Genomic DNA, 27,607 nt, shown 5'->3' on the forward strand with positions numbered 1-27,607 from the left:
TGTTCCTCTTGCCATAAATAGCTTTTTTTTCCCAAAAAGACTGGTGATTCGGTCTGTCCCACAGCAATCGCAGCCCCTTTGCCCGTTCCCCCCGCGGGGAGCAAACAGCTGGTGGGTTGGTTTGCTGGGAGCTCCGGGAAGCCGGTGTCCGTCCTGCTCCCTGCCAGGCTGCCCAGCCTGCTCGTGTGGGGAGGTGATAAACACCAGTGGGGCTGAGCCAGGGGGGCTTTTTCAGCCAGTAAAGTGGAAAACAGACCGGAAAAAAGCAACAGTTGTTTTCCTGGAGAGAGACGATTGCATAAGGGAGCTGGGGCATGGGCACACTTTCTGGAAAGCCTTGCACAAGGCTGGCCCTTCTCCCTCCTTCCGTAACCATCTCACACACACAGTTTTGTTTTCCTTTAACACCCAAGAGTTTCTCCCCCCTTTAAAGCTCAGCTGTCAGCCGGACATACCAGGCGCTTGCCAGCACCCGCGGCGGCGGTCAGGTGATGGCCCAAATGTCCGCGGGCTCCCCCCGCTCCTTCATTTCTCATACTCGAGCCACACCGAGAAGCAGCGAGAGCCCCAGCCCCGGCAGAGCCCTGAGCCCACACTCGCCGCCGAGCCCGGACCGGCCACATCCACACAGCGGGTGAGGTCCAGGGTGGCTTCTGCATCCGCGCCGGCTGCCTTCCAGGGCAGGATGAATACGGGCAGGATGAACAAGCATTTGATTTTGGAGAGCAGGCGGGATATTATTAGGAAGGCTCTGAGCACTGCTGTGGCTTGCGGGAAGGGATGGGAGCGAGGGGGACAGCCGGCAACTTCGGGGGGTTGGTGTGAACCTCTGGAGCAACCCGGGGTCTGCAAAAAATGAGCCAGCTGGCTTTCGGTTCTCCATCACATTTGTGGCATCGCTGGAAAGTGCAGGCATTCTTGGCAAAAGGGCAGGTGGTGTTTGGTGGTGTGAAGGGCAGAAATCAGGCAGGGGAGTGAGGGGACCCGTGCCCTTTCCCACAGGATGTGGTGGCACCGTATCCTCCCATCCCACGGCACTGCTGGCAGCCCCAAGCTCGCTACCGCGGTCCAAAGGCACGTTCTCGTGTCCCACCACACAGCCCAGCCCCTGCCGGCCCCGCTGCTGCCCCACACCATCTCCTGATGCCCGTGCCAGCCCCCTAGGGTGGGCAGGGGGCTCTCAGCAGCCTGCCAGCCCCAGATAACTCCCATCCCTTCCCATCAATCCTGCTGCTTCCCGCACAGCAGCCGAATAAATCCTTCAGTGCAGCAAACTGAATCTTTGCATCTTCTTCGTGAGGGACACGGGGACCAGTCATCAACTTTACGTACATCATTTTCTTTCAGGAAAGGAAAAGTAAGATAAAAGAGCTGAGGGTTTCTGCACGTAAGGATTTATGGCAGGATGGTCAGAGCTGGGTTTCTTGCTGAGAGTTGAGCTTTTCGCTCCCGGCATGGTGCTGCTCTGCAACTATTTCTGACTTTGGCTGTAGTCAAGGGAAGAGCAGGAAAGGCAGATCTGAAGGTTCATTGAGGGCTGCAGCCGCTTGCCTGCCCGTGTGAACAGCCTGAGTCTGCTTCGAGCCCTGCCGGGATGGGCGCTGAGCTGGAAAAGGCAGGATTTTCCTGATGGCCGAGGCGTTGCGGAGTTTGGAGGCACGAGGCCAAAGACTGAAGGGAAATGGGGCAACTGGGCTTTGCCCCCACCTTGCTCTCTGGCTGGGCTGGTGCTCGGTGCAGGAGCTGGCTCTGATTCCCAGTCAGCTCCAGTACCAAGAGCTATGGACATACAGATCTCTTCAAATCTTCTTGCCTTTCAGCAAAGGAAAACAAAACTAGCAGCCCCCTGCAGTGCTTGAAACCCGACTTTGTGCTGACAGAGCACTTGTTTTTAAAGTGATTTTGCCTTTTAATATTCCAAAGTATTTCTGCTCAGAGGAGCCCAGCTATTCATGAGGGATGAGCTTTCTCCTAGGGCTGGGCTGTCTGCGTTTTGCCCCCAGCATGTCAGAGCCACCACGTTTCTGCTTGGGATGGGATGGAGTAGGCACTAATTAAAGATTAGCGAATTTAATCTGCTTGATTTCTTTTGGCTCTGCTTAGAGATGGGAATAAATTGTTTAGCTCAGACTCTTTGGACATTTGGTCCTAAATGAGAGCGGGGCGGAGGGTGAGGGTACCCGGCCGTCGGTGCCCCTGCCAGCCCTGGCTTGTGCCACCAGCGGGGCCGTGGTCTGGCCGGTCTCGATCAGCCTGGCAGCTCCTTGTTACACACCCGCGATCGTTAGAAATTCAAGTCCGTCTCCGGCCAGTGATGCTGCCGTGATGCACTGGCAGGGAAGCTGCTGTGTTCTGACAGTCACCAGGGAGATGTAGATGTTTTAAAGTATCTTGATATTTTTTTCTGGAGAGGGGAGTTCTCTGTATTTTCCTTCCCCAATATTTTCTGACTCATCTTCATCTGCAGTGCCTGGGTTGCCTTTTTTTTTTTTCCCCAGCTAGAGGAAAATATTCAAGGTGTTTTGTTTTTGAGGATACAGATTTATCTGTAATTCCATGTATTTTTAGTGACGTAAATATCTTTTGGTGTTTGCGACAACTTGAGCCGGCAGAAGTGATTTATTTCAAGAGTGTCTTGTTTCAGAGGAGCTCAGAGCAGCTCAGTAAGTGTTTGCAGTAACATTTATCTGCTCCAAATGGACAAGCTGCTTCAGAATAAAAACTAAATTAAAAGAGCCCCTTTCTCTTACTGCAAATCTTGCTCTGAGTTTTGCTTAAGAGAAAACAGTAGGAGCCTTATCAAATTGGGGGGGGTTTCCCCCCAACTCTCTTTGCAATGCCAAGATTGCCAGAATTGTGTTACGTCAGCCGAGTTTCAGCCTTGGACTGTCTCTGAAGCAATAAATACTGGATTGAAGTCATGTTGCACTCTTTGCTCCAAAGAGGTGTTATAATAAATCCGCTTGCTTTCTGCTTTTCTCCTTTTTTTTTTTTTTTTTGAAAGAGGGGAGGAGGGAAAAAAAACCAACCCCGCACAACAAACTTACAGCTTTCAAGGGAGAAATCCTCTTTAAAAGTTGCCACAACTTAACAAAATGCTAAATGCTTTTATTAACTTGTAGAAAGGCTCTGAAGAGCTGCTTTCTTCCCCGGCTGAAAAGCACTCATCTAAGTGGCCTGGCTTTGTTCCCTCAGGTACAGGCTGGTAATTGTAGAGTAGAAATTCCTCTCCAAAGTGTGCGGTGAGGAAAGAATAGAAAAATGGGGGGTGGGGGGGGTGGGGGGGTGGTGAAAAAAACCACCTTAGGGGAAGTTAAAGGAGCTGCTCCGTGTGTTTTGGAGGTAGGAGTGTTTCTTCTCCCCCTTCTCTGCCTTCAACCCACTTCATCCCACACCTCCCGGCGAAAAACAAAACGGGCACCTGCGCCGAGTGCTTGTTTGCTTGGTGGTTTAATTGCAGCAGGAGGAGTGTGAAGGGGAAATTTAAGCAGCAGAGCTCTGGCTCTTTGTTGCAGGATGAGGAATACGCTGCATTTCAGTGGTTAAAGCTCCCGGGTTGGGCTGTAAGTGTTGGCACCAGAGGAATGGCTGAGCCTGCCTTGCTTGCAGAGACCCAGGAGCAGCCTGGCAGCCGGCTGCCCGCAGTGGGAAATTCCAGGTTTATTCCTGACGTGAGCAGGGAGGTACCACCATCACCATCCCTCTGCTACTCACTGTCTCCTGGTTAAGGAGGGGGTGATGGTGCTGCCTTGGTCCCAGCAAGACTTGGGGTTGGCAGAGGTGGTGTCGCTTACCCACCAACACATCCTGGAGGCTTTGCTAGAGAGAAATGGATCTTCCAAAGACGTTATTATCTACTGCACTGGGTTTTCACTAGCAAAAATAGGATGCAAAACTCCCCAAGCTACGCTGAAACTGGAGGAACAAGGAGAAAGACACCCATGCTAACAGGGGCAGGCAAACCAGGGCTCTGCACACCCCTTTTTGAGGGCTGCAGGAACATGAACCAGTCCTCAAAAGGATGATTTTTTTCCCCCATCCCTTTTAGTTTGGGGTCTGGAATGTCTTCCCATGATTTTACTGCCTCGATAGTATGAAGCCAGACTGCTTCTCCAGTGTAAATATTAGTTCAGCTGCCTTTTTGTCTTCCTCCGTGGCTATGGGATTCCCCTGCCTGATGTCCACCGCAGCAAGAGTCATCCATGGGCTTCTTGCAAAGAATAAAGTGAAGGAGTGGGTGTTGCTGGGTGCTTGTAAGAGAAATCAGGGTGCTGCTGCACAGATGTGGTCCATGTCTGTGCTTTTCCTACCTTACTGCTTTAGAGCCAGAACTTGTTGTCAAAATCAAGGAGGAATTTCTTTTGGGGACTAGAATCAGGAATGGATCTGTTGCTGGATGCTCCTCTGGGCTGTAGCAGAGGGCAGGGCTGGAGAGCTTGGGGTACGAACCGTCTTGGTGCTGGTTTGACACGTCCTAGCACAGTGGAGGAATCGCTCCTGCTAATGCTCTGGTGTTAAATGACAGGGAATATCCCAAACTGAGGTTTCTGTAGAAGGTGCAGAAAATGTTGCTAACACCACCAGCAGTGTTAAGAGGCAAGGGACTGCCTGGGGACATGAGCTTGCAGAGACTTTATTAATAAACCTCCTTTGCAAGGAATGTCATAGCTTGGGAAAGACTAAGACCATCATTAACACTGTCTTGTAGGGCAAACTGGGGCTGTTTCACAGCAAGGGGTGTCATTAATACAGCATATTAATAACCTGGCATTACCAGTCCAAGGAATGCCCTGATCCAGCTGCTTTGACGAGGCCACTGCATTAACCTGATAGCTCTTTTCGATCATTTCACCCTGTTTCTTTTGCCCCCAACAGGTCTAAATTGGGTCTTTTCTAGACTCTGCATTTCAGGCCAGGGCTCCCTGCCAGGCCCTGGGCACCTAAAGATCTCATCCCACCCGGCTGCGCCCTCGACACCCGGCCCCGGCCGTGCTCCCACCCTGCCGGGATGACGGCACAGATGCTGGCTTTGAGGTGGCTCGTGCCCCTTTCTCACAACCCCCATACCCTCTGTTCTGCAGATACCATCAGTGAAAACCCAGAGTGGGTGTTAACTGGCCCGGCGCAGTATGTCCCAGACTCCACTTCCGATTCCTCTTCGCTGCTACTAAAGGGGAGTGAGCCCCCCCTCCACCTTTCACCCAGCATAATGGTGGGGCAGAGTCCCCTGGACCCCAGCGAGAGCAGGACCGCCGTCCTCCTGGAGCCTTTTGTCCATCAGGTGGGCGGCCACATGAGCATGATGAAGTACGACGAGCACACCATCTGCAAGCCCTTGGTCTCGCAGGAGCTGAGCTTCTACGAGTCGCTGCCCTTGGCCATGAGGCAGTTCACGCCCCAGTACAAAGGTAAAGGGGGGATGCTGGGGAAGGAGCGATGGGCTGGGGAAGGAGCTACGGGCTGGCAGTGGTGTCCCCAGTGTTCGTCCTGAGGTTGGAATAAGGGATGAGTGACGGTGTGGGAGGTACTGGCTGGCTCGGTCAGGCTGGGTCTGAGCAGTGGAGCCCCGTCGCTTGTGCAGGTTTTGCTAAGCATGGATGCTTCCCGGGTGAGAGTGTGCACAGCAGCAGGTCTGTGGGAATGGGAGGGTTTCCTGGGACTCTCTGATGGCTAATAAGGGTTGAGTGCTGGCTGATGGCACCAGATCCTCCCCTCTGCCCATCCCCTTGCTGCCATGATTGGACTTGGTAGCACAGGGGACTCCTGTTACGTCAAATAGGGCTGAAATCGGTCTGTTCTTGAGGGGGACAGGCATGAGAAGGTGGAGGCTGATAGTGTGAACACGATCCCCTCCCAGGGCAGCGCAGGAGCAGGACAGAGGGGGTAAATATAGAAAAAACACAGAATAAGGGGCAGGGGTTTCCCAACAGTGCTTGCTTTGAGGATTTTGCACACCATGGCCCCAGAAGAGTTGGTCTGACGGCATGAGAATGGTGGCACTGAATAGGTGCAGGAAAGTAGGGACTAGGAGGGTCTTGTTCAAAACAGGATTCCCAAGATCTGACACATTATGTGGTCTGTTCAGTAGAGCTTTGAATTAGCATCCCCTGATAAGAAAAGTTTTCTGTCCCATGAGCAGAGGGTGCCTTTACACCATGTGCCTGGCCCCATTGCTCCAGGCCTTGGTTTTAGAGGAGGTGAAGGTTTGTTTCAGAAGCAGAGAAGTCGGTCAAGGAAAGGGTCAGGGTTGGCACTAGCACGAGCTGGGGGAGAGATCCTTGGGGCCACCATGAAACACCAAGCCTGAAAAACCAGCCCAGGGATGTCCCAAGCATCACTTTTACTGGGTGGTTGACCTGACCCAAGCCTTGCTCCCCACAAGCACTGGTCCCTGGAAAACCAGAGGTACAGACTACTTAACTTCTTAAAAATTAAATCCAGGCAGCTGTCCTGACACAAGCAAGACCTTCCCGGGACAGGGAAGAGCCTCCCACCTGCCCCTCTGCTTGCTGCCCCCCTTCACTGCCCAGCCCCCCCCTTCAAACACCTCTCCTGTCCCTAACTCTCCTTGCTCTGAACCACTTTCCCAGCTGAATTTCTCAGCTTAGCTACTGAAAAGCAGCACTTGGTGTCTGTGGGGGTCCCAGTATTTTTTTAAGACATCTTCCCTTCCTCCCTTTCTTATTCCCTCACTATTTCTGCTTTTACTGCCAGACTTGTGCTGCTCATAAAGCTCCTGACCCTGGATTTTTGCGAGAGGCGAGAAGCTCAGCTGTCACGTAAAAACTTAAAATATCTTTTGGTCCTTCAGCATTACAGAAAAGAGCTCAAAGTGTCAGCTGTGGTTTCGGTGTGCTTCCAATCCAATCTCTTCCCTTCCCAGAAAGTCAGGGGCCTTTGCAGATTTATGGGACAATATTAAAAAGATGCTTAAGAAAGAAAACAAGTCTTCCTCTAAGCAATTTTCTTTAGCCAGGGCCAGGGTTTGATGCTGGAGAGCTGGGCCCTGCTCTGTCTCTCTAATAAAGATGTTAAGCAGTCCCAGCTTATCAGTTCAGGAGTGGCCCGGTTATTAATACCATTTTGTCTTCTTTTTCTCTTCTATTGCAAGTCCCAGTGAGTTTTGCAACGAGGGGTAATTAAATAGCAATTCTTCTCCAATTTGGCATTGGGCACACACATTTTTTATTCTGATGATAACCGTCCCAGCCCTGAATGCCAGGCGAATTAAAGAGGTGGAACGTTTCCCATGAGGGTGATGGGGAGGATGAGCATCAGGGGGAACAATCCTGAGGTCTTCATCACCTGTTCACACGTGTCCATGTTCCTCATCTCTATTCTTAGGCTGTGGGGGCGGGGACGGCTCGGGGACCATTATGTAATGATGACATTATGTGCAATGTTGATCAAATGTCATCATTCAAATCTAACACCAAGTTGGCTGCTTAAAAAATGTCTACCACTCACTTAACCACTTCAGGCAGGTTGGTGACCTTGGGATTGGCTTTCCCCCAGCAGCCCCTTGCAAGCCTCTGCCTGCCCCGAGCTGAGCTTGCAGGAGGATGCTGGACTTGTTTTTGAGCCCAGTTCTGCTCAGATTCCTATTGCACCCAGCAGCAAATAAATGCACATGTAAATTTAAAAATAAATTCATGAGGGTAGAGCTCTATAGCAAAATGCTCCTGAGGATCACTGGGATGCCACTAGCATGGTGACAGCACCCGTAAATACCCGCTGGCAGCCTCGCTGGTGCTGGGCAGGAGGGCGACTGCAGTTTTGGTGACACTAAAAGGCCAGCAAAGATGAGTAACTAAATTTGCTTCCAGATAGATATTTCCCTGTTGCAATAAAGGAAGAGGTCGGTAGCCATGTGGTATAGACACGCTGGTCACTTGCAGGACATATGCAAAACCCGTATGGAAGCACATCAGGAAACAAAAGTATTTTTCAGGCTGAAACATAGGTTTTTGAAGACAAGAGTTTTCAACTGGAAGGAGTGAGAGGATCACATTCCTTTGCAATTCAACTGCTTCGTTCTTGCCTTTGAAAATCTTCCCGTTAATTTTCATATTAGTGTAAGACACTTAAGAACTCTCAGTTTCGTGCTATATATAACGTTTTTAGGGCCAGATTGTCAGCACTATGTAAATCAGCACAGCTCCATTGACTTGCAGATATGTAATTGGGACAGTTTTTAAGGTTACAGGCTGCTAGAGCGCCATAACTGAGGCGTAGCGCTAGATTTGGAATTGAGGACTCCATTCGCCTCACAGTGACTTTTTAAAAATAAAAAGGCTTTGATTTAGGCAAAAGATACGATGGCTTTTTTTCCTGCCTACCTCCCCTGAAAATTCAAAGCAGGCATCCGAGCTGATAGGAATTTCCTTTGCTTTCAGTTATCTGTAATATGGGTTTTTTTACGAATGGGACTCAATGAAAGATCAGGTGGGTAACGTTTGAGCTTGAGAAAGACAGAGCTCCCCATGCTCACCATCATCATGAGCAAAGGACTAAGATAGAGAGCTAAAAATATTACTTACCCCCTAATTAAGGTTTCCAGCTCCCCAGCTCCCTTGGCAGAGTAGCCTGTGTATATTCCTCCCCCATTTCAGTGCAAAATTAGCCGATCTAACCGAGCCTGCCATGGTATGCTGTTTGGATTAATGCAGATTTTACAGCAAAAGGGAACAGAAATGGTTGTGGTACCCGAGCAGAGGGGCTGTATGGAGGGCAGGAGGGAAATGCATCCAATTATGGCTGGAGCTGCAGGGTTAGGGGTGCAGGACCCCGGGAGGGATGGGCACCCTGAGTCTCACGGAGGTGACTGGTGGTGCAGACACACAGGGCTCCTGAAATTCAGGCGGTGAAAAGCTCCCTCAGTCAGCAAAACTCAGCAGGCAGGACTGTGCACACCCAGAGAGAGCAAATCCTCGTGTCTGTGTTTACTTACTACAATCTCACTTTAAAAGGAGAGAGGGGAGTCTGCATATTTATTTGTTTTGGTAGATTTGCTTGGGAGAAAAGAGCTCCCTTGTTGGTTAAGCTGCCGTCTCCCTGCAGCGCCCAACAGACCAAGTGAGGGTACCTGGGGACAGCTGGATAAAACGCAGCTCCACGTGTTGCTAACAGGGCTCTTTCCAGTGATGAGTTCTGCCGGTCCAACAGCCTTGACCATCCTCTTTTGGATCTGCCTTCCTGCTGCTAGACTTGAAAGCTGCAGGGTACGACTCATGCCGCTGGCATCCCCTCTGAGCCCTAAAGGGCGACGCTCTAAAAATGCCAGAGGGCTGCAGGAACGGGACTGCAGTAATCAGACTTTCCCAGAAAGGTCAGAGCTGTCTGGTACGTGAGCCACGGCCATTCCTGCTCTGTCATTTGAGACGCGGAGGCAGCCATGCCCATGCCAGGAATGGGCTGAGACTGGGCTAAATATGTGATGGGCTGAATGGCATTTGAGCCCTGTGATTCCTGTTATCGAGTCAGGGAAAATTGCAATGCTAAAATAAAACAATGGTGTTTTAAGCACTTAGGGTGGAAAGTAATAATGCCCAGTCATGGTCATGTCCCTCCTCGTGCATGAACACTGGACATGTGAGGGTCTGGTCCCTCTCGTTGGCTGTTTGAGCACTGGTCCTTAGCGCTTGGGGAAGGACATGACCATGACAATGTACGGGCATCACAGATACAGGCAGCGCTGCCAGCCCATGCACATGCCTCTGCCCTTGCTCCTGGGGGCCCTCCAATTAAAGGAAGCAGTTGGCACGCTGGTTGTCTTTGGAAAATTCCTGGTCCCCAACCCTCCCTCTGCTTCCTGCCAATGAAAAGCGTTTCCAATTTTGCCCTGTCCTAAAAAGTGAGACCTAAATCCCTTGTCATAAATAAGCCAGGAGTTCCCAGTGTAATGCAGGGGTCTTTGCTGTGTCACTTGTGGCACAGCAGAGCCTGGAGGGATGGAGGACAAAGGAACATGATGTTCAGAGGAGGCAGGTTCAAAGCTGAGCCTTGAAAGGAGAGAAAATTAGAAAAGCCTGTGGCTGTTTTCCAGGGTCTCAGACTGATGGTGTTTACTGAACCTCAAATCAGAGTGGGATCAGTGTGAGAGGTCACTAAAATATGGGGTGGGCAGTAGGCTAAGCACCAGCCCTCTCAGGAAGGCTGGACCACCTCAGGCTGGTGCAGAACAAGCCTGTATGGTCACCCACGGGTTAATCTCATTCTCATTTCTTTTTCCCCTTTTTTGTCCAGGCATCGTTTCCGTGCACCTCAAAAAGGACAGCCTTGGCAACCTGAACCTGATCGCCAGCCCCAGCCTGCAGACGGAGAGCTGCACCCGGCTGGATAAAGCCATCGGTGACTCCTCGGTGACGATATGGCACAAATGCAAGTGGGCTGCCAGCACCGGCACCGGCAGCGAGCACACGCTCGTCAAGTGGAGTCACACGCAGCTCACCAAGACTTTCAAAGACAGGTGAGGATCTGGCATGGCCGGGACACTCCCTGCAAACCTCCTGGTCCTTGCCTGCTGCTTTAGGTAGGGTCTAACTGGGATGGTTTTGGTGACAGAACTCCTGGTTTAAGGCAAAGTGAGCAAAAGCAATGCCCAGCTAGGTGAAGAAAAGCAAAGCCCAGCCTGGTGGCTTCATGGTTCATCTCTTCCCCGGCTTGTGGATGGAGCACTGAGATGCTGTGGCTCAAATATGGGCCTCAAACTCTGCTTTAAACCTGTTTTCTCAGAGCACAGCATGCTCCGAAAGGAAAAGAGGCCCCAGGAGAACAGCCACCAGGCACACAGCACGTAACACCCTTCTGCTGGTAACAGCCACGCAGCAACTGCACGCTCGAGGGTGGCTCAACCCTGTCCTCGTCCCAGGGGAGAGCTGTCTGTGGAGGGCAGTGAGGTGTTTGCAAGCACACCATGACCTTAGGGCTTGCAGAGGCTTTCTGCAAGACATCTTTCATCTCAGCTGGTTCAGAAAAGACCTAGGTCAGCTATGACTGAAGGGTGCAATATTGCTACTGTGAAATCGCTGCCTTCAGTGTGATGGGAGTTACGGATTTTGGATGAGCGAGACCAAGGAACAACCCTCCAAGGAGAACAAACCTCCTCATCGCTCCCTCCCTCCCTCCCCTCCTCGAAGCCAGCCCCTATAAATTGGGAATCATTCCTATTGTTGCACAATTTGCCCATGTTGTGCCCATTAGGTAGATAAACAGAGATTCCTGGTCATTGGTGCTATGAACGGTGCTTTTCATCGGAGCCAAGCACACTTTGAAATTACAATGAAAGAAAATATTGGCACCCAGCAATAGCTGGCTTTCTGAAAATTACTTTTAGAGTAACAAAGGATCTCCACAGGTTGGACATGATGAATATGCTTCCTATGAAAGTCCCTGAAAATTTACTTTATCAAGTTGGAGGCTCTGCAAAAGAGGAGGGGAAGGAATATTCTTTTCCGGAGCTTATAAACCAAACATGTTCTTTTGTGTGTTTTGTCTAGCTGCCCGGGGAAGATGCTATTGAGGACAGACCTTCAGTACCACACAGATTCACTTTTGGAAGATGCAAATGGAAACCAGCCAGAAAGAAACAGCTACAACCCCTGGGGACTGCACTGTCACAGGCAGCACCTGAACCGCATGTCCTCCAAGCATAACGAGAACAAACTTCATCGTATCCTTTTTCCTCTCTCCCCTCCAGCATAGTCTTGGCTACAAATAGCAGCTTGTAATCAATGTATGTTTTATTGCAGGGGTACACATCCCTCCTCTGCCCAGTCTCTGGGAAAATACAGCATATAGTTGCTTTGCTATCTTCTCCCAGTGTTTATAAAAAAAAAAAATTAAGAAAAAGAAAAAAACCCACTTCCCATAAAGGGTATTCAGCATAAGTCAATGATCCCCATGGCATACATTTAAAACCACAACTATATAGGAATTAGCAGCTGCCTCGCCTTTTATTTTCCTATTACACTTCATTACCCACCAGTCATGTGAGTAATACAGTTTAACAACTTCCCCCACACCCACTGGAGTGAGCACAGCACTGAGGCAAGGTGTCGGATTGACAGCCCAGGGCTATCGTGTCACTGGAGAATGGAGCTGTTGGTGCTTTAATTGGTAGGACTGTACTACAGTAAATTAACTGAAATTGGCAGCAAGGGGCCTATAGCAATGACATGTTGGTAAAATTGGCTCAGAAAGTCTCATTAGAGTTGTGAGCTATTATGGATGAGAGTCAGCAGTTGCTCTGATTTAAGACCTCTTTCAATTAGAATTTAAAAGTATCATGTTTCCCTTAACTCATGTTCAGAGTTTCTATTGCTTGAAAATGTGGTATCAAAATACAACTACCCCTGCATCCTGGACTTAAAGATGGGAACCCGGCAGCATGGCGATGACGCCTCGGAGGAGAAGAAAGCCCGGCACATCAAGAAATGCGAACAAAGCACCTCTGCATCTCTGGGCGTTCGCATCTGTGGGATGCAGGTAAGAGGAAGCCTCTGTCCTCTTGGTGTTTGCCCGACACACGGCTTGAAACCAAGCTGGAAAACTAAAGGGGCTCTTCCTTGGTGTAAATTGAAGCAGTTTTATTCTCGTCTCTCTCCAAATACCGGCTGTAAGAACTGGCCGTAAGAGCTGTGTGTCCTATCCTCAAGCATGAGAGGGTGCTTAGGGACACGTACAGAATATGGCACATACAGGGTAACCCTTTCCCTGTGCCCTTCTTCGGCTGCTTTCACAAGTGGTGGCTGCGTACGCACCAGCCCGCACCACTGCCACCAGTACGAGTCTACCCCAGCTGAGAATCTGCCTGTACATGAACACAGATTCCCCTCTCATGCTCAGCTCGTGGCTGCTACTACACAAAAAAGAAAAACATAAAAGTATCCCATTGCCCTGCTTGTGCCTTGACAGAACTGCCTCATCCTGTCGCTGCAAGAACGAGGGGTTTATTTTGTGCTAAATATTATGGTTGCTCTTGCTCAAAATCGCTGCCCTTCCTCCTAGAAACTGAAACCACACATTTGTTTCACTCACACTTCTCAAGCAGGTTTCAAAATGTTATTCTGCTGTGCCTGAAGGATAATTATGAGAATGATGATTATAAAGCACATATACAGCAGCATAAACACTCGGTGTCGAACCCTGTGTCCCTTTCTGGTCTCTGACATCCTTCTGTTGAGCAGATTATCCTTTAAATTACAACTGGTGTGTGAGCTAATTCTAAACTCACTCCCTCATTTCTTACTCGGTGTTTCCAGAGCCTCACGTTCAAATTTCTGTCTACATCTTGTCTCTCTGTGTTTAAGAAAGCAAGATTATTGCTACCCGTGCATTACATATTGCGAGAAGGTACAAAGCTGGGGTATTCCTGTACTACTGCAAACCCCTACCATAGCCAGAGGGAAGATGCTGTAAATCACTAGTGACACGGCTATGACTTACAGCTATTTGGGCTTCACAAAGGGGTGATTTATAGCAGTACAACAAGAATCTGCACCAGTGGTTTAAATTGAATACTTTAAATCTCCAGAAAAGACAGGAGGTGAGATTCAGCAAGAAGCCTGCAGGACACTGCCAGCATTGCTAGATATTGCCAGACTGCAGAGGATCTGTGTCCCAATCCTCAGCTTGGGTTTGAACTTTTTAGATTAGGGTGAAATCTAGAGCTTTGGGAAAACTGAACCGCTCAGTTGGGATTGTTGCTCTCTTTCCTCAAGGTTTACCAAGTGGACAGTGGCCATTTTCTCTGCAAAGATAAGTATTACGGCAGGAAACTCTCACCGGAGGGATTCAGGCAGACCTTGTACCAGTTCCTGTGCAACGGTAACCACCTCCGAACAGACCTCCTGGAGCCCATCATCCTGCGGCTGAAAGCTCTGCTTTCTGTCATTAGGAAGCAAAGCTCTTACAGGTTCTACTCCAGCTCACTTCTCATCATTTATGACGGACAGGAGCACAAGGAGAACACGGCACCCCTGGATAATCACCTTCACTTCCAAAGAACAAACCGCACCGCGTCACACAGCACTAACCACTCCAGAGTTGACGTCCGGATGATAGACTTTGCCCACACCACTTTTAAAGGCTCCAAATGCAACCACACCACTTATGACGGGCCAGACCACGGCTATATTTTTGGCCTGGAGAATCTCATCAAAATCCTTCAGAATATCTCAGAAGGAAAATGACAAATTCTGTGAAATAGCCTGGATTTACTAGTGACCGATAGCCCTGAGAAATAACGCATGGGGTCAGTTGTGTGGGACCCTCACCGCTGCTGGATGTCACGTGCACGGTTTGGAATGAAAGCGTGGACAGCTTGCTAGGAAAGTGCAAAGAAACGCTACGTGCCATTACTGAACTCAAGCGTAAAAAGCAAAGAGCTGAAAGAACCCGCTCTGTCTACAATCAATCAGAAGATTTATTTTCCTTTCTTGTTTTACTGCTGTCCTTGATTTATTTGTGAGCCAAAAGAAAGCATTACTTGAAAGAGTCTTAGTGATAAAATAGGACCTGCTCACCTCCACACTCACAAAGCCAAGCGGGCTAAGGAGATACTGTGCATTTGAGCAAGACTATTAAAATGAGCTGGCAGGTCTGAACAGATTGCAGCATTACTTTCAACTCATGCTCAACGCTACGGGCCGAACGCAAAGACACGAGCGGGAGAGAAAAACGCACCCCCTGACCTTCACGCTCCACATGCCCAGCGCTGCGAGGCGGGCGGGTGTTCTCCGAACTGCGCGGGTGTTGAAACGCGGGCGGACGAGACGCTGCAGAGGTTCTGTGCTGCTTAAGGTGTAAAAGCAGGGCGGCCTCAGACCAAGAACTGGACCTTGCAAAGGTTTAATATCCCTGCGGGATTATAACAGGGCATGTTTCAGAAGCCTTCTAAGCAAGGGGCTCCGTAGGGGCTGGGAGTATGGGAATGCAATGATTCTGTCAGATATCAGTCACAAAAAAACCATTCGCATCAAGGTATTTTTGCTTAAAAAAAGAAAAAAAAAGGTCACCTAGACATTAAAGGACATTAAAGGTCACCTAGAAATTCTTCGATACAAATATTGTGTGCGTGTTTGAAGGAGACAATAACAAAAGACTCAAAATAATGTTTACAGCTTTTGTGGACAGATTTTATTATTACGGAGCAAACATAATTCCTTCCTGCATGGTGTGGGAAACCTGAAAAAGTCCTTACACAAGGAATAGAGCTACAGAACCCCATTACTGGGGAGTGGGGATATAAATAAAATTGTCTAAGTAACTGTCACCTGTTGTCCATCTCGTTTTCACTTCCACAGCATTCTTACATTACGTTATCTTTTGTTTAGGGCTGTATGTTTGGAAGAGAGCTGTTATTTCCACAGGTTTAAACACCAGATCTCAAGGGAGACCCCTTCACTTCTATTTTACTGCGTACAGCTGGTGAATTGCTGCAATTTATAGCTGGAAAATTTAAGTCATCTGGCCCAGTTGCATTATTTTACTTGGCCTAAAGTCCATCTGGGAAGACCTCATTATTTACTGGATGTTGTCCACAGCGTTGCATTATTTCTTGCCCACAAACTCAGATGACTATAAAAAAAGCCACAAACCCTCCACGTCGGTAGTGAAAGGACTGAGTCATCAATTGGCTTGGCTCACGCGTGTGCACCGTGGTCCTGTGATGAGTGTTAATTGTGGTTGTTACCAGCTCCGCTGACAGGGTTTGTACAGACCCACCTCAGCATCTGCATCGCTGCTGAGCCTCTTGCTGGATGCGCTCACCGGGTCTGAATGTGGGGAAGGATGGAGAAGGGTCTACGCGTGATAGCAGCAGCCAGACCCCCTCCTCAGCAGAGTAAAACACTTGTCTGCACGCTTCAACTGCCATTGTTCCTGGAAAGAAAACAGCAACCTGTTGCTTGAATAGTGCTAGAAGGCATCCCGCTCCCTCCGGTTTCATCCCTTATATATGAGCACATAATTACCAAGTGTTTAACCATTTGCCTGCCAAGAGGAGGAGCTCTGAGCCAGTGTACAACTTTATGCACTCCATGTGGAGAAGGGGAAAACCAGGCAAGACTTTCCAGGTTTTAAAATGGCCCAAACCCAAGCATTAAGGTAGCTATTATGGGCCGCTGCTGGCTGCCTGGCCCGGGTATCCGCAGCGCCGCGGGAGCAAGGTGCCTTTGCCAGCCACACAGGGCAGGACGCCTGGCAGCGCAGGCAGCAATCGAGCAAATGAATGGGCAAAGCCAGGCTACTTATCAGCTGCCCTTCAAAACCCCCGGGTAGGCTGTGAGCCCCCCCGGGTGCTCCTCGGAGCGCTGACCTCCCTAGGCCTCGACCGCCGCCCTTTCAGCGGCCTGGGCCCGAGGGCCGCGATGGCAGCTCTCCCAGCCCTCACTGAAAGCACCCCCGGGAACGGAGCGGGGGAGGGTGGATGGGGCAGGCTCTTAGGAGCCCCCCCAGCCCTCCCGTTCGGTGCTGCCCCCCGGGGGGAAGCGCGGAGGGGCAGCGCCGTTACCCGCCCCCCCCGCCATCACCCTCCCGCCGGGGCCGGTCCCGCTCCGCGCATGCGCGGCCTCGCCCGCCCGCTCCCGCCTGACCCCTCTCGCCCGCCGTAGGTCACGTGATCCCCTCATGGCCGGCGCTGCCGGCAGCGATGGCGGCCACCAGGTACCGGCGGTTCCTGAAGCTCTGCGAGGAGTGGCCGGTGGAAGAAACGAAGCGGCAGCGAGACCTGGGCGCCTTCCTGCGGCAGCGGGTGGCGCAGGCCTTCCGCGAGGGGGAGAATACGCAGGTGAGGGCGGCGGGGGGCGGCAGCCCCGCCGGGGAGGCCTGCTCCGGGGCGGGGGGGGGCGGTGAGGCGGGGCCTGGGCCGCGCAGGCGCCTCTTCCCTCCCGGCCGCCGGCGGTGTGGGGGCTGGGGGATACGGTTTAACCGTCCTCTTGAGGCGGCTGTGGCGGTTTCTGGGCACAAACCTCAGGAGTTGGGCGCTGACGCGGGGTTCTTCCCGTAGCGCCCCTCGCCTCCGAGCTCGCTCGGTTGCAGTTGAGGAGAAGGTTGTGCCTGCGGGGCTCCGCTGTGAAACGAGACTCCCTCGGGTCTCCTCGGGGCCCGGCAGAGCCTCCTTCGGCGCCCAGGACAGGCCGGTGTGTGAGGGCTCTGCTCGCCTTTGAAACGCGGGCCCGAGTCAGCCCCGGTCAGCCACGTCACTCGTCTCTCGCAGAGCTGGGGTTTGTACCCGGTTCTTGCACCGTTTACGCTGTGCGCTTTGGAGAACCCCATTCCCGTAGTTGTGGAAGTGGGGTACAAAGCACTGTGAATTGGTCAGTGCCGTGCTGGAATCGAGTTAATTAGTGTGTAATAGGATGATAGTGTGATGCAATGTGGAGTACGCAGTGAAATGCAGCGTTGCCTGGCACTGTCTGGATGCAGCAGTTAAAAAATTGTGTTCTGGCTACCTACAGTCGTAATTGTGTTGGAGTTTACGCTTTGGTGCTGAAATAAATTAGAGAAGCTGATGCTTGACTTGGGCTGCAGACCTTTACAGGCTCAGAGGTGGTGCTGCAGAATGTAAATGTGCCCTTTCTTAGCATAAAAACATTGTTCCAGATATGCGTTTTCTACTTCAAGGAGCCATTATAGGCACCTAATTCTATATTGGTCACCAGAATAGTCTGCAGCAGACGTTTCAGAAAGTGCTTATTGCTTTTTCATATGCTCAGGACAGCTGAACATGCTGCACCAATTGGCTACAAGAACCCAAAGCTGCCACCCGTCTTGAAAATCTAAATTGATGCCTGCAGCGCTGATGTCAATTTGTATGTATAAAGGCTTAATACAGCAAAGGGAAATGTACTGGCAGACAGCAGGAGGAATGGCTGAGAAGAGAACTAGAACCATAAAGAATACTTTATCAGTCTAATGTCTGGTTTATTCACATGGAATAAGATTTGCTGATTTTATGGGGGGGGGGGGGTCAATGCTGTTTCTGCTACCCATTTAATAGCTATTTCTGCAATCATTACTAAAACATCAGCAGGGTCATTTGAGATGCGACTGCAAGATACATTAAGCTGAAGATCACCTGCAGTGTGATGGTGCTTACTCTTGACAGTCTGTCTGTCCCTATATCCTCTCTCCTGCAGCAGCCATTACTTACTGAATAAGGAGAGCTTTTCCTTAGTTTTCCTAGTTTGCGCAGAGGAGGCGTTACCCACCTTGTGCTGAACCTGTGCCAACGTCCCAAGGACAGCTGAGCCGTGTCATTTTATCCTGACGTGTTTCTGTTGATACTATTCTTATTCATGTAGCCGTTTTAATCATTTATGTTTGATGTCATTGAGCAGCACTGCAGAGTTCTGGTTCAGTTGGTTTCCATTGTAAAATAGAAAAAGAAGATGATGTGCCATCCACGCTGCTAAATAGGTGCTCTGCAAGGCAGATGCACCTGTCCGAGGCATCTAGCAGCGGTTTAGGTATTAGCAAGATCTTTCCAACTTACTAGACCAAAATAGGAACCCATTTACCTTTCACAAGCTGTTCAGTGTCTTTCATGTTGCTTTTTCCCTAATCAATTATAAACTATTTTTAGCCTGCACTGGGATTTTCTAACTTCCATCCTAGTACATTATCCTATTTGATGCTTTGGAATAAAACAGGTGGCAAAACTGGCCTTTGAGCAGATTTCACAGCACTGGCCAAGAAATGTGAAAAGAAAACTGTCCAGCAGTATTCTCATTAACTGTGTATTCATGGTTCATCTGTCAAATCTTTTTGAGCAGAGTTTAAGCTCCATTCTGGAAATCACATGCCTCATTATTCTTGTAGGCCAAGCTGGTGAGAAGTGGAGGGGAAAGAAAATGCTCTGCAGTCTGCAGCAGCATAGTAGGGGTCACCAGCATCTTGCAGTGCACTGAAAAGTCCCCAAAGCTGCTCCCTGACAGTCCTTTTCTCCAGCCTTGAAACAAGGTGGGTTTTGCTATGGAGGTTTAAAATAAGACTTTTGTGATACTTTTCTCCTTTCCCAGATTGCTGACCCCGAGACCTGTGACCGAATGTACGAGAGCTTAGTCCGAATCCACACCAACTACTACAAAAACAAGGTGAGCTTTGGCATTAGCCATCATCCCTCTTTAGGGGGTGAGTCACCATCTGCTGCAGTCGGCTGCCTGCTCCCAGCAGGGTTTCTGGGAATGTCGAACAGACAAATGAGCCGTCAGGTGGATGTGGCACTACCTGGTGCCTTTGGTCGCTCCGGGAAAGCTGCAGACATCTTGGCCTCTGTGACGTGTATGAACAGTGCAGATGGTGCAGAATTCTTAGAGCTTGGCTGAAAATGAACTCAGACTCTACCGTATGGTGACATTTTTACCTTTTCTAGTGCACTACAAGTGACATCTTTTTGTCTCTCTCCTTCTCTCACCTACCTGCTTGCTTGTGAAGTATCCACGCCTGAAAGACACAAGCTTCACTGGAGTGACAGTAGAAGACTGCAAGATGATCCTCGCAACAGGTACTAATACTGTGCTTGATTTAAGAATAAGTCAGTGCAGGAGATAAAGTATGTTCTAGTCTTTGTGGTGTTCACTGCATCACTTCTGCTAGACACCAGGACAGAATGGGACTGCCGTGCAAATGTATTAGGATGTTTAACGAGAAGTAAGCTCAGGAGTAATTGATCTTCAGTAATCTATCAGGGCAAGAAGTCGATTGTATTTTGCACAGGGCAGGAACAGCAAAGGGTTTACAAGGGCTCTTTGAGATCAGATAGCAGGAGCTGTGTGAAAGAGATGCACATTTGCTATGTCATTCCAAAATGTAGCTCAGCTTCTGTTTCACCATGTTCAAATTCCCTTCAGTATTTCTTCTTTTGTATTAGATTTTGTGAGAAAACAGGGTACCACAATGCAGAAACACTCTCAGCCAGATCATTTATTAAGTGCAATGTAGGAAGCTAGTGCAGTTTTGTTCTGCTCCAGTTCCTAACTTTGATTGCAGTGCGTGGAAACTGAGTATTAGTTGTTAGTGATAAGGGACTCCCCACACAATTGATTGAAAGGGAAAACAAACTTGCCTCAGGCCTCGAAATAGAAAGTCATTAAGATGAAAAGTCAAAAAAGGAAAATATATGTCAGGCAAAGCTTTTATAAGAGGGCTTTCATTCCTTTGCTTTTCTACTTTTCTTCCTCTTTCCCCATGTCTCTCTCCCCCACTCCTTTTGCAGATATTCTGAAACAGATGGAAGACATGAAAAAAGGGACATGGAAAAAACTGCGAGAAAAGTTTTATGCCAAGAAACCTGAAGAGGACTCGAAGTGATAGGCTAACTCCCAGATTCTCCACTGTATATATTCCTAAAGTGCTGTATGTTGCCATGATGAATAAAACCGTTTATTCCTCTTAGCAACAGCATTTTTGTTCAGACCTACACCTCGCAGCCTTCATAGTGGGTGCCCCCTCTGTTTTTTTTCCTGAAGATACAGGACATAGCTTAACACATCTGTGCTGAAACCATACTGAGCAGTGTAGTGTAGAGGAAAGAACTCTGTGGTGTTCGACCTGATCCTTTGTATTACAAGAAATGGAACAACCAGGAAATGCATGGAGCAAGTAGGTGCCACCATGTTAGCTTGAAATTTGCTTGTGAAAATAACAATAGTGATGATGTGAAAACGTAGCTGTGCTTGTGTTTCTGCGTTAGCTCTGGTAACAGTGAAATTGAGGGAGGGATAACTTTAATCGTGACATTTATTTCCCTTTTGAGAAGACGCAGGAGAGGACTGAGGGTGACTGTTAACCATGGTGACGGTGGAGCAGTGTAAGAGTTTAATTGAGATTTCAATCAAACGCTGCAGCGGTGTGTTGCTGGTTGAGCTCTCTGCAGATTTCCCTCAGCATGAAGAGAAGGTTCCGTATGGGTTACTGCATATCTGAGGGATAAAGATAGGTTATAGTGGCATGTTGGTGTATGGGACCATAAACAAATTTCAAGTGTGATTAGCCCATTGCTGTGGCCTATTTTTATTCCTTTTTAAAGCTTTAATGCTTACATCAGTTCTATTCTTGGGAGGCAGAGGCACAGGACTGTCGTTGGGGTGGCTGCAGCACTGCTTGGCTTGGGAAGGATGAGTGTCTAGAACACAGCTATGCCAGGACTCTGCTTGGCTCCAGGCACCACCACCAGCTGCTCCTTTTTATGTATTTGAACAGTGTTTTCCTGGCAAGTAGTGAAAGAATTTGAGACTTTGCAGCAGGCTCCAATCCAGAGCTTCAGAAAACAAGGCTGGTGTTCAAGGTAGTTCTTCATGGTAGCGTTGTTGTTCTTCTGACTGGAGCATCATACTATGTTTTAACGTTTAACATCTGGAGCTGAGCATTGGGTTGTGGAGCACCTTGGGTAATACAGCCCTGGCTTGGCTTCAGGTCCTTGGATTGCTCTGTATTTCCATTTATAACAGCCCCATTACCTACCAGAGTGCACAGGAAGGGAGCTGCTTTTACCATGTTTCAGTTTTTATTATAACATGATTTTGTCTTTAATTTAGTTAAGGCAATTTACACTTCGGTTCTTAAGTAACAACAATAACAAAAAAAAGTAAAACATTACACCAGAGATGAAACTAAAACACAGGACACCCCTTCACAGTGAACTCCTGTAAACCTGCAGTCTCCTACTACTACTGCCCCGATAATCTTGGTCCGCAGAAGGCTAAAGACTAGTTCACACTAGGACAAGCTCAGATACTCATCCTCATCTGGCGAGTTAAATTAACAAATCCATCTCCTTGAGTTTAGCTCTTCTTTACTGCACCACAGCGACGAACAGAATTCTTTAAATGGAGAGGGATCAGCATGGAGCAGGTACACAGCAAATACGATGGCTGGTTTGCGAAGATCCTCGTGTACTAGTGCCACTCTTGGAATAAGTTAAATATTGCAGCCCTACAGCTAGTTACACTACACCTGAGGGGGGGGGCCATCAGAATGTAGCGCATGGAGATAAAGATACAACCCTCCACATTTGCAAAATAAAGAGTTATTGCAATGAGGAATGAAAGTCCTGTATAATTTATCTTCCTACAAGGGCATTAGAGTAACGTGGGGGTCCAGGTATTGCGAGGAATCCTGGCCAGTCCCTGGTTCCTGAATTGCTTACAAGCGCTCTAAGGAAAATGTTGACTGTGAAGCCCTTCCGCATGGTCCGTCCTTCTCTGCCAGTGACGTCCACGCGTGGAACCCAGGAATAAGCAGCCTCGTTAGCTGATAGACGTGGGTGAAGCCGATGCTTCTTCCGTGTCTTAGTGGTTCATGGTATTCTGGACATCCACAAACCCCATCCTTTGTCTGCGCTTCCGCTGCTCCGTCATCTAGAGTTCAAACAAGGACACCAGTGAGGTAGGAAACCAAACTCACTAACACGCTCCTCAGGTGTGTGACTGACGGCTGCTTTAAGCAGCTGCCAGAAAACCCTGTGAGTTGGGCTCTAGCTGATGAGGAAGTATCAAAAATCAAATATCCCTGATCCCTGCCCCCCAAAAGAGCTGCAGGAGCCCTCTGCTTTGTAGCTGAAGTTGTACTGGCTTGGGCTGGTTCTGAGTTCCTTGCAATTGGTGTCTATTTTGGTAAGGACAGCAGGTTTCTACAGTCAGGTGTTCCTCAAGTATTCCTATTTTTAAAAGTGTTTAGTACCTGTTCCTTCAGCTCGTTCAGCTGGGAGGTGAGATGGGACACCAGCTTCATTGTGGTGTTGAGTTTGTCTTGAAGGTTTCGGATCTCGTTCTGTTCCCCTTCCCCTTCATTGCTGACCAGCGACATGGCTCGCATCCGGGGGAACCAGTCAAGGTTCTTGTTCTGGAAAGGTGACCGTGGAGAACAGGAGTTGGAGAGAGGGGGAGGAGGAGGGAAGAGACCTGGTAGGATTTAACAGGAAGCCTGCCTGGGCTTAGGGATTAAAGAAATTCTCAAAGGCTTGTCTTGTCTTGTCTGCACCTTTGCAAATTTTCCACAGATGGTCCATTTCTAGGTTTTTTTCTTACAGCCTTCTGGACTCAAGTTCAGAAGTTTTTCTTTTCTAAATTTCTTTTCCCTCTCCTTGTCTTGAAATCACCTTGAAGTCACACTCTCTACTGCTTGGTTCTGCCCTTGGTTCAATCCCTAAATACTCAGTACAAAATATCAAATAGACAATGTGATGTTGGCTGAGATTGCAAAGTGGAAATAACCAAGCTAAGAAAGAACTAAGGCACAACAACGTGACTAAATATTTTCCAAAAGCTCCTTCTCAAAACTGTTTTTCTTTGGCAAGTCCCTTGTTCTCAAATATTTCCCAGGGGTAGGCAGGTTGCAATAGTGACAGAGCTGCCCTGAGAGGACATGTACCTTTATCATCTGTGCCACATAACTCTCTGGCCCCGTGTAGTCTGTCTTGTTCTTCACTCGCACCAGCACTATGAAGTACAAGTAGTTCCACATATTGTGCTCATATTTAATATGCTCCTCAAAGGACACTGTCTTGTTGTCAAACTTGTCCCTTTCGAGTCCTGGGAAAGGCAGTTTGAGAACAGAGGAGGTGGAGGGAGGGGATGGGGAGGAGAAGGTAAGAAATGAACAAACAAATGTGAAAGAAAGTACAGATAATTGCATCCTCTCCCAGGTGTGACTTTCAGGAAGCACTTTTAATAATTAGTTGGCATTTAGCACACAACAAACATCCAAAACAGGAGGAAAATAACCCAGTTGTGTATTCAGGAGGCTTCTATTTAAAGTACAACTAGCTATGCTTCCTGCCTATGTATCTAAAAGCATAAAATGCACCCAGTGGATCTTTTAAGAAAAAATAGCAGCTAGACTTATTGGGTTTTCCCCTTTTTTTGTGGATGCCTTCCGATGACTGAGAGCATTCCAGAACATTTTCCTTAGTAATATGGTGCTTTTTTTTTTTTTTTTTTCCACTGGCTACCTGATGGTCTCAGGAGTGATAGATGCACAGCAACAAGAACTCCACAATGGGGTGTTTTAGTTTAACACCTCATTAACAGAAGGCAAGGAACAATACATTTAATTTCCCCTCTCAGTTTGTGTCCTTGTTTAAGCCTCCTCACGCTGCAGTGACCCATCAGTGAAAAGATTTAAGTTTTGCTGTGAACCAAATGAAAACCAGAAAGCTGCTGAAATTTTTTTCCTTCCTTTAACCTTAGAACAGAGGAGGAGCTTTGGGGCAATTCCTGTACACTGAGGTCCCAGCACTCACCACATATAAAACAGGTGGTCTTCAGTATCTCTTCCTTCTTTTGCTTCTCGCTCCTCAGATCGGCAAAAGTGTCAATAATGACCCCAAAAATGAGGTTAAGGACGATAATAATGACAATAAAGAAGAAGAGGAGGTCGTAGACAACCCGAGCAGGAAACAAGGACTCCTGTAATGGATGAAAGGGATAAATGTGTGTCTCCTGCACAGCTTCTCTAGCCACGCCAACCCTGCTGCCTCGTCACACGAGCTGAGGGTACCAGGAATAAAGGGTGTGGTAGGGAGGAGGAGAGCACTGGAGGACAGTGTGGGGGATAGAGCTGGAAGTGACAGTTTCCAGGGAGGGAGGGCAGCTGCACAGCGGTAAGTGCAGCAGGATTTAGCAGAAGAAAGGGGACCCACGTGCTGCCCAAACTCACATCCTTCGATGGCTTCCGCAGAATGTCACCCACGCCCCCGCCGTTCCTCAGGCCGTGGTTCAGGACAGTGACGATGCACATGAGCAGCGTGTCGCAGGCGCGTTCCCACTGGTCAGCGTCTGTTTCTAGAGCACCGGGGGGGAGGAAATAAATAAAAGCAAAAACCCAGAGCATAGACAGATTACAAAGAATCCAGAGCTGCGGGGACGACTCTTGCTGCAGTGGCACATCTCCTGGGAGCAGGTGCTCGTTGTGGATCTCCCAACCAGCAACTTCCCAGCAGCTCCTCCAGCTTGCTGTGGAGGTGTTTGGCTGAGCGCTCCTGAAGCTCCCACTTTCTTTATGACTAAACTGAATCTACTTCAACATTTTTTTATGCCAGGGTCAGTCCAAAATTTGCAGGCCTCTTGCCTAATATGTGCCAGAAAGCGGGTGGTTTGTTTCCATCTCTGAAAAGCTAGGATTTTTCTGAGCTCCCTGACAAACCAGGCAGCCAACCTTCTCTGCCACTAAGTCAACCTTTCTAATGAGCTCACTTACCTTCCAAGGCAGTGGGCACAGCAGAGCAGCTAATTTTGTCACCGCTGCATGACTCCATGAAGGTCTCCATGTTCCTTTGCATCCCCAAGGGGTGATCTGCAAGTAAAAGAGACAACAGCCTTGTCAGAGCATCAGCTTGCCTTAGCAAAGCTCTTCACTGCTGTCACATGTGCTTTTTAGCTGGCTCTTCTCGTAGCTTTCAAGCTTATTGAAAAAAAAAGTTATTTTGCATTCTCCTAGCCTTTTCTAGGCTTTGAATCTTTTGCTCAAGTTTCAGTAAGACCTCTACAGTGCTAAAACGTCATGAGCAGCTGCCCATCCCTTTCTCTGCCATCACTCCTAGCCCCAAAACCCTGCGCACAAGGTCCATAAGTCGGCACAGGCAGCTTTCTTCTCTGCCAGCCCCAAAACCAGTGCTACCAGGAGTTTGCACCAAGGGCATAAAGCCCGACACGTGCACGCACACAGAGACACGCGCGAGCTTTTGCAGCGGGGAGGGAGCAGGGTCTCATGCAATGGTCCAGCTGCAGAAGGGGACCCACGCTCTGCCTGGCCCCTCTCCAGCCCAAGCACCGCAGCCAACGAGGGCAAGGGCTGAACAACCTTTGGCTTTGCTGTCCGGCAGCCGGTCCACCTCCAGGATGAAGTCATCCTTCAGGAACAGGAAGCCCACGATGGAGAAGAGGTAGACGAGGATAAGAGCCAGGAGGGCTGTCAGCAGGATGGAGCGCCCGTTCCGCGTCACGCTTTTGATGACATTAAACAAGGTCTCCTCACGGTAGATCAAGTCAAACAGCTGAAAGGACCCAGGAGCAAAGAAATGCTGCGGGGTGCTTTTCTTGATAATGCCTGGCCTACCTACAGCCCCTTTTATTCTGAGATCTTGGATCACTCAGTAGACCTTGACTAACTTTCACATAAAGCATTTAAGTTTCCCAGCTTACTGTAGGGAAGCAGAGAAGAATGAAGTGACTTATGCACAGCAGGAGAGCCGAGAATAGGACACATGCACCCTGCCTCTGCCCTCTCCAGCTCACGTTGTCTCCCAGCTGACCCAGATAAAGCACACAGTAAAGATTAGAAAGAAAGAGAGAGCAAAAGACCAGGAGAGAGACAGTAATAGATACTGACGGAAGGCAGAAAGATCAGCCTACACAAAGATTAGAGCACAGTGAATTGTTCTCACTGCTGTTATCAGTCAGTCCCTGGAAGGTGTCACAGGAACCTTCTAGCTTCTAACAGGGCAGACAGGCTACCTCCATGCCCCAAACATCTGCATTTATTGTACCAGGATGCTGTAGAAGAGTTCGTGCACAAAGAGTCCCAGGACGCTCGTCAGGATGTAGCCAACGTGGTAAAGAAATTCCACATCCATGATCATGGCCTTGTAGCCTCGGATGAAGGTCCCACGGTTGCCCACGAAGCTCACCACAAACACAATCTTGTTGGTCAGCTGGGGAACAACCAGAAATGGGAGGGAGTGGGGTTTTCTGCACTTTGTGAATGCAGAACAGCCTCCTGTGTCATGGGCTGCTACACTATTTTTCCAGCCCATGGAGAACTTACATTGAGAGCTCCCAGTATGTTCAGAGTGAGTCCGATCCCCAAGTAATAAATCGATCGCAAGATCAGTGCCACGAGGAGCGGTCTGACACCGTAGCGCTTAGTGAACAAGGCCATGATGGAGAAGCAGATCAGAATCCAGAAGAGCAGCGAGATCAGTGGGGAATCCAGCACTCCTGGGAAGAGAAGACCCACAGCAACTAAATGGCATGAGATTAAAATGCATGCTGCCAATCGGACACTGAGCTGCTGTCTGGACTGTCCAGAAAAACCAATGTGCTGATTATCAGAGGGAAGAAAGAGAGAAATCACAGAATCATTCAGGTTGGAAAAGACCCTCGGGATCATCAAGTCCAACCCTCAGCCCGACTCTACAAAGTTCTCCCCTACCCCACATCCCCCCACAGCTCATCCAAACGGCCCTTAAACACACCCAGGGATGGGGACTCCACCCCCTCCCTGGGCAGCCTATTCCACTCTCTGACCACTCTTTCTGGGAAAAATTTTTTCCTAATGTCCAGTCTGAACCTCCCCTGTTGCAGTTTAAAGCCGTTCCCTCTTGTTCTGTCACTAATTCCCTGGGAGAAGAGACCAGCACCAACCTCTCCACAACGTCCTTTCAGGGAGCTGTAGAGAGTGATGAGTCTCCCCTCAGCCTTCTCCTCCTCACACTAAACAGTCCCAGCTCCTTCAATCACTCCCCATAGGATTTGTTCTCCAGGCCCTTCACCAGCTTCGTTGCCCTCCTCTGCACTTGTTCCAGCACCTCGATAAATGATGCTTGACTGCAGAGACTACTGATACATTTTTCTAACATCTTTTATCCAAGGTCTCAAAACCACCG

The 27,607-nt window shown here is 49.0% G+C and overlaps 3 protein-coding genes and 1 long non-coding RNA gene across 4 annotated transcripts in view; 2 read left to right on the top strand and 2 right to left on the bottom strand.

Moving 5' to 3' along the window:
• Positions 1-480: 480 nt before the first annotated feature.
• Positions 481-15,274, top strand: IP6K3 (inositol hexakisphosphate kinase 3). Its single transcript, XM_074850550.1, has 6 exons — positions 481-634; positions 5,082-5,408; positions 10,246-10,468; positions 11,499-11,671; positions 12,311-12,486; positions 13,722-15,274. The coding sequence occupies exons 2-6, from the start codon at positions 5,210-5,212 to the stop codon at positions 14,190-14,192; spliced, it is 1,242 nt and encodes a 413-aa protein (XP_074706651.1). The 5' UTR covers positions 481-634; positions 5,082-5,209; the 3' UTR covers positions 14,193-15,274.
• On the bottom strand, positions 15,111-16,155 carry LOC141934810 (uncharacterized). Its single transcript, XR_012626432.1, has 2 exons — positions 15,975-16,155; positions 15,111-15,882 (listed from the first exon to the last, which is right to left on the bottom strand). It is a non-coding gene; the product is annotated as an uncharacterized LOC141934810 (long non-coding RNA).
• Positions 16,044-20,397, top strand: UQCC2 (ubiquinol-cytochrome c reductase complex assembly factor 2). Its single transcript, XM_074850552.1, has 5 exons — positions 16,044-16,062; positions 16,614-16,789; positions 19,023-19,097; positions 19,438-19,507; positions 20,219-20,397. The coding sequence occupies exons 2-5, from the start codon at positions 16,652-16,654 to the stop codon at positions 20,311-20,313; spliced, it is 378 nt and encodes a 125-aa protein (XP_074706653.1). The 5' UTR covers positions 16,044-16,062; positions 16,614-16,651; the 3' UTR covers positions 20,314-20,397.
• A 1,089-nt stretch (positions 20,398-21,486) lies between these two features.
• Positions 21,487-27,607, bottom strand: part of ITPR3 (inositol 1,4,5-trisphosphate receptor type 3) — a 43,258-nt gene continuing 37,137 nt past the window's right edge. The window contains exons 50-58 of the mRNA XM_074850549.1: positions 26,767-26,939; positions 26,489-26,653; positions 25,804-25,996; positions 25,201-25,296; positions 24,661-24,785; positions 24,245-24,410; positions 23,374-23,534; positions 22,684-22,845; positions 21,487-22,361 (exon numbers count right to left, since the gene is read on the bottom strand). Coding sequence (XP_074706650.1) covers positions 22,293-22,361; positions 22,684-22,845; positions 23,374-23,534; positions 24,245-24,410; positions 24,661-24,785; positions 25,201-25,296; positions 25,804-25,996; positions 26,489-26,653; positions 26,767-26,939 — 1,310 coding nt within the window. The 3' untranslated portion in view covers positions 21,487-22,292. The remainder of the gene's footprint in view (positions 22,362-22,683; positions 22,846-23,373; positions 23,535-24,244; positions 24,411-24,660; positions 24,786-25,200; positions 25,297-25,803; positions 25,997-26,488; positions 26,654-26,766; positions 26,940-27,607) is intronic.

The sequence above is a fragment of the Strix aluco genome, chromosome 25 (assembly GCF_031877795.1).
Source record: "Strix aluco isolate bStrAlu1 chromosome 25, bStrAlu1.hap1, whole genome shotgun sequence".
In the NCBI taxonomy this organism is placed as follows: domain Eukaryota; kingdom Metazoa; phylum Chordata; class Aves; order Strigiformes; family Strigidae; genus Strix; species Strix aluco.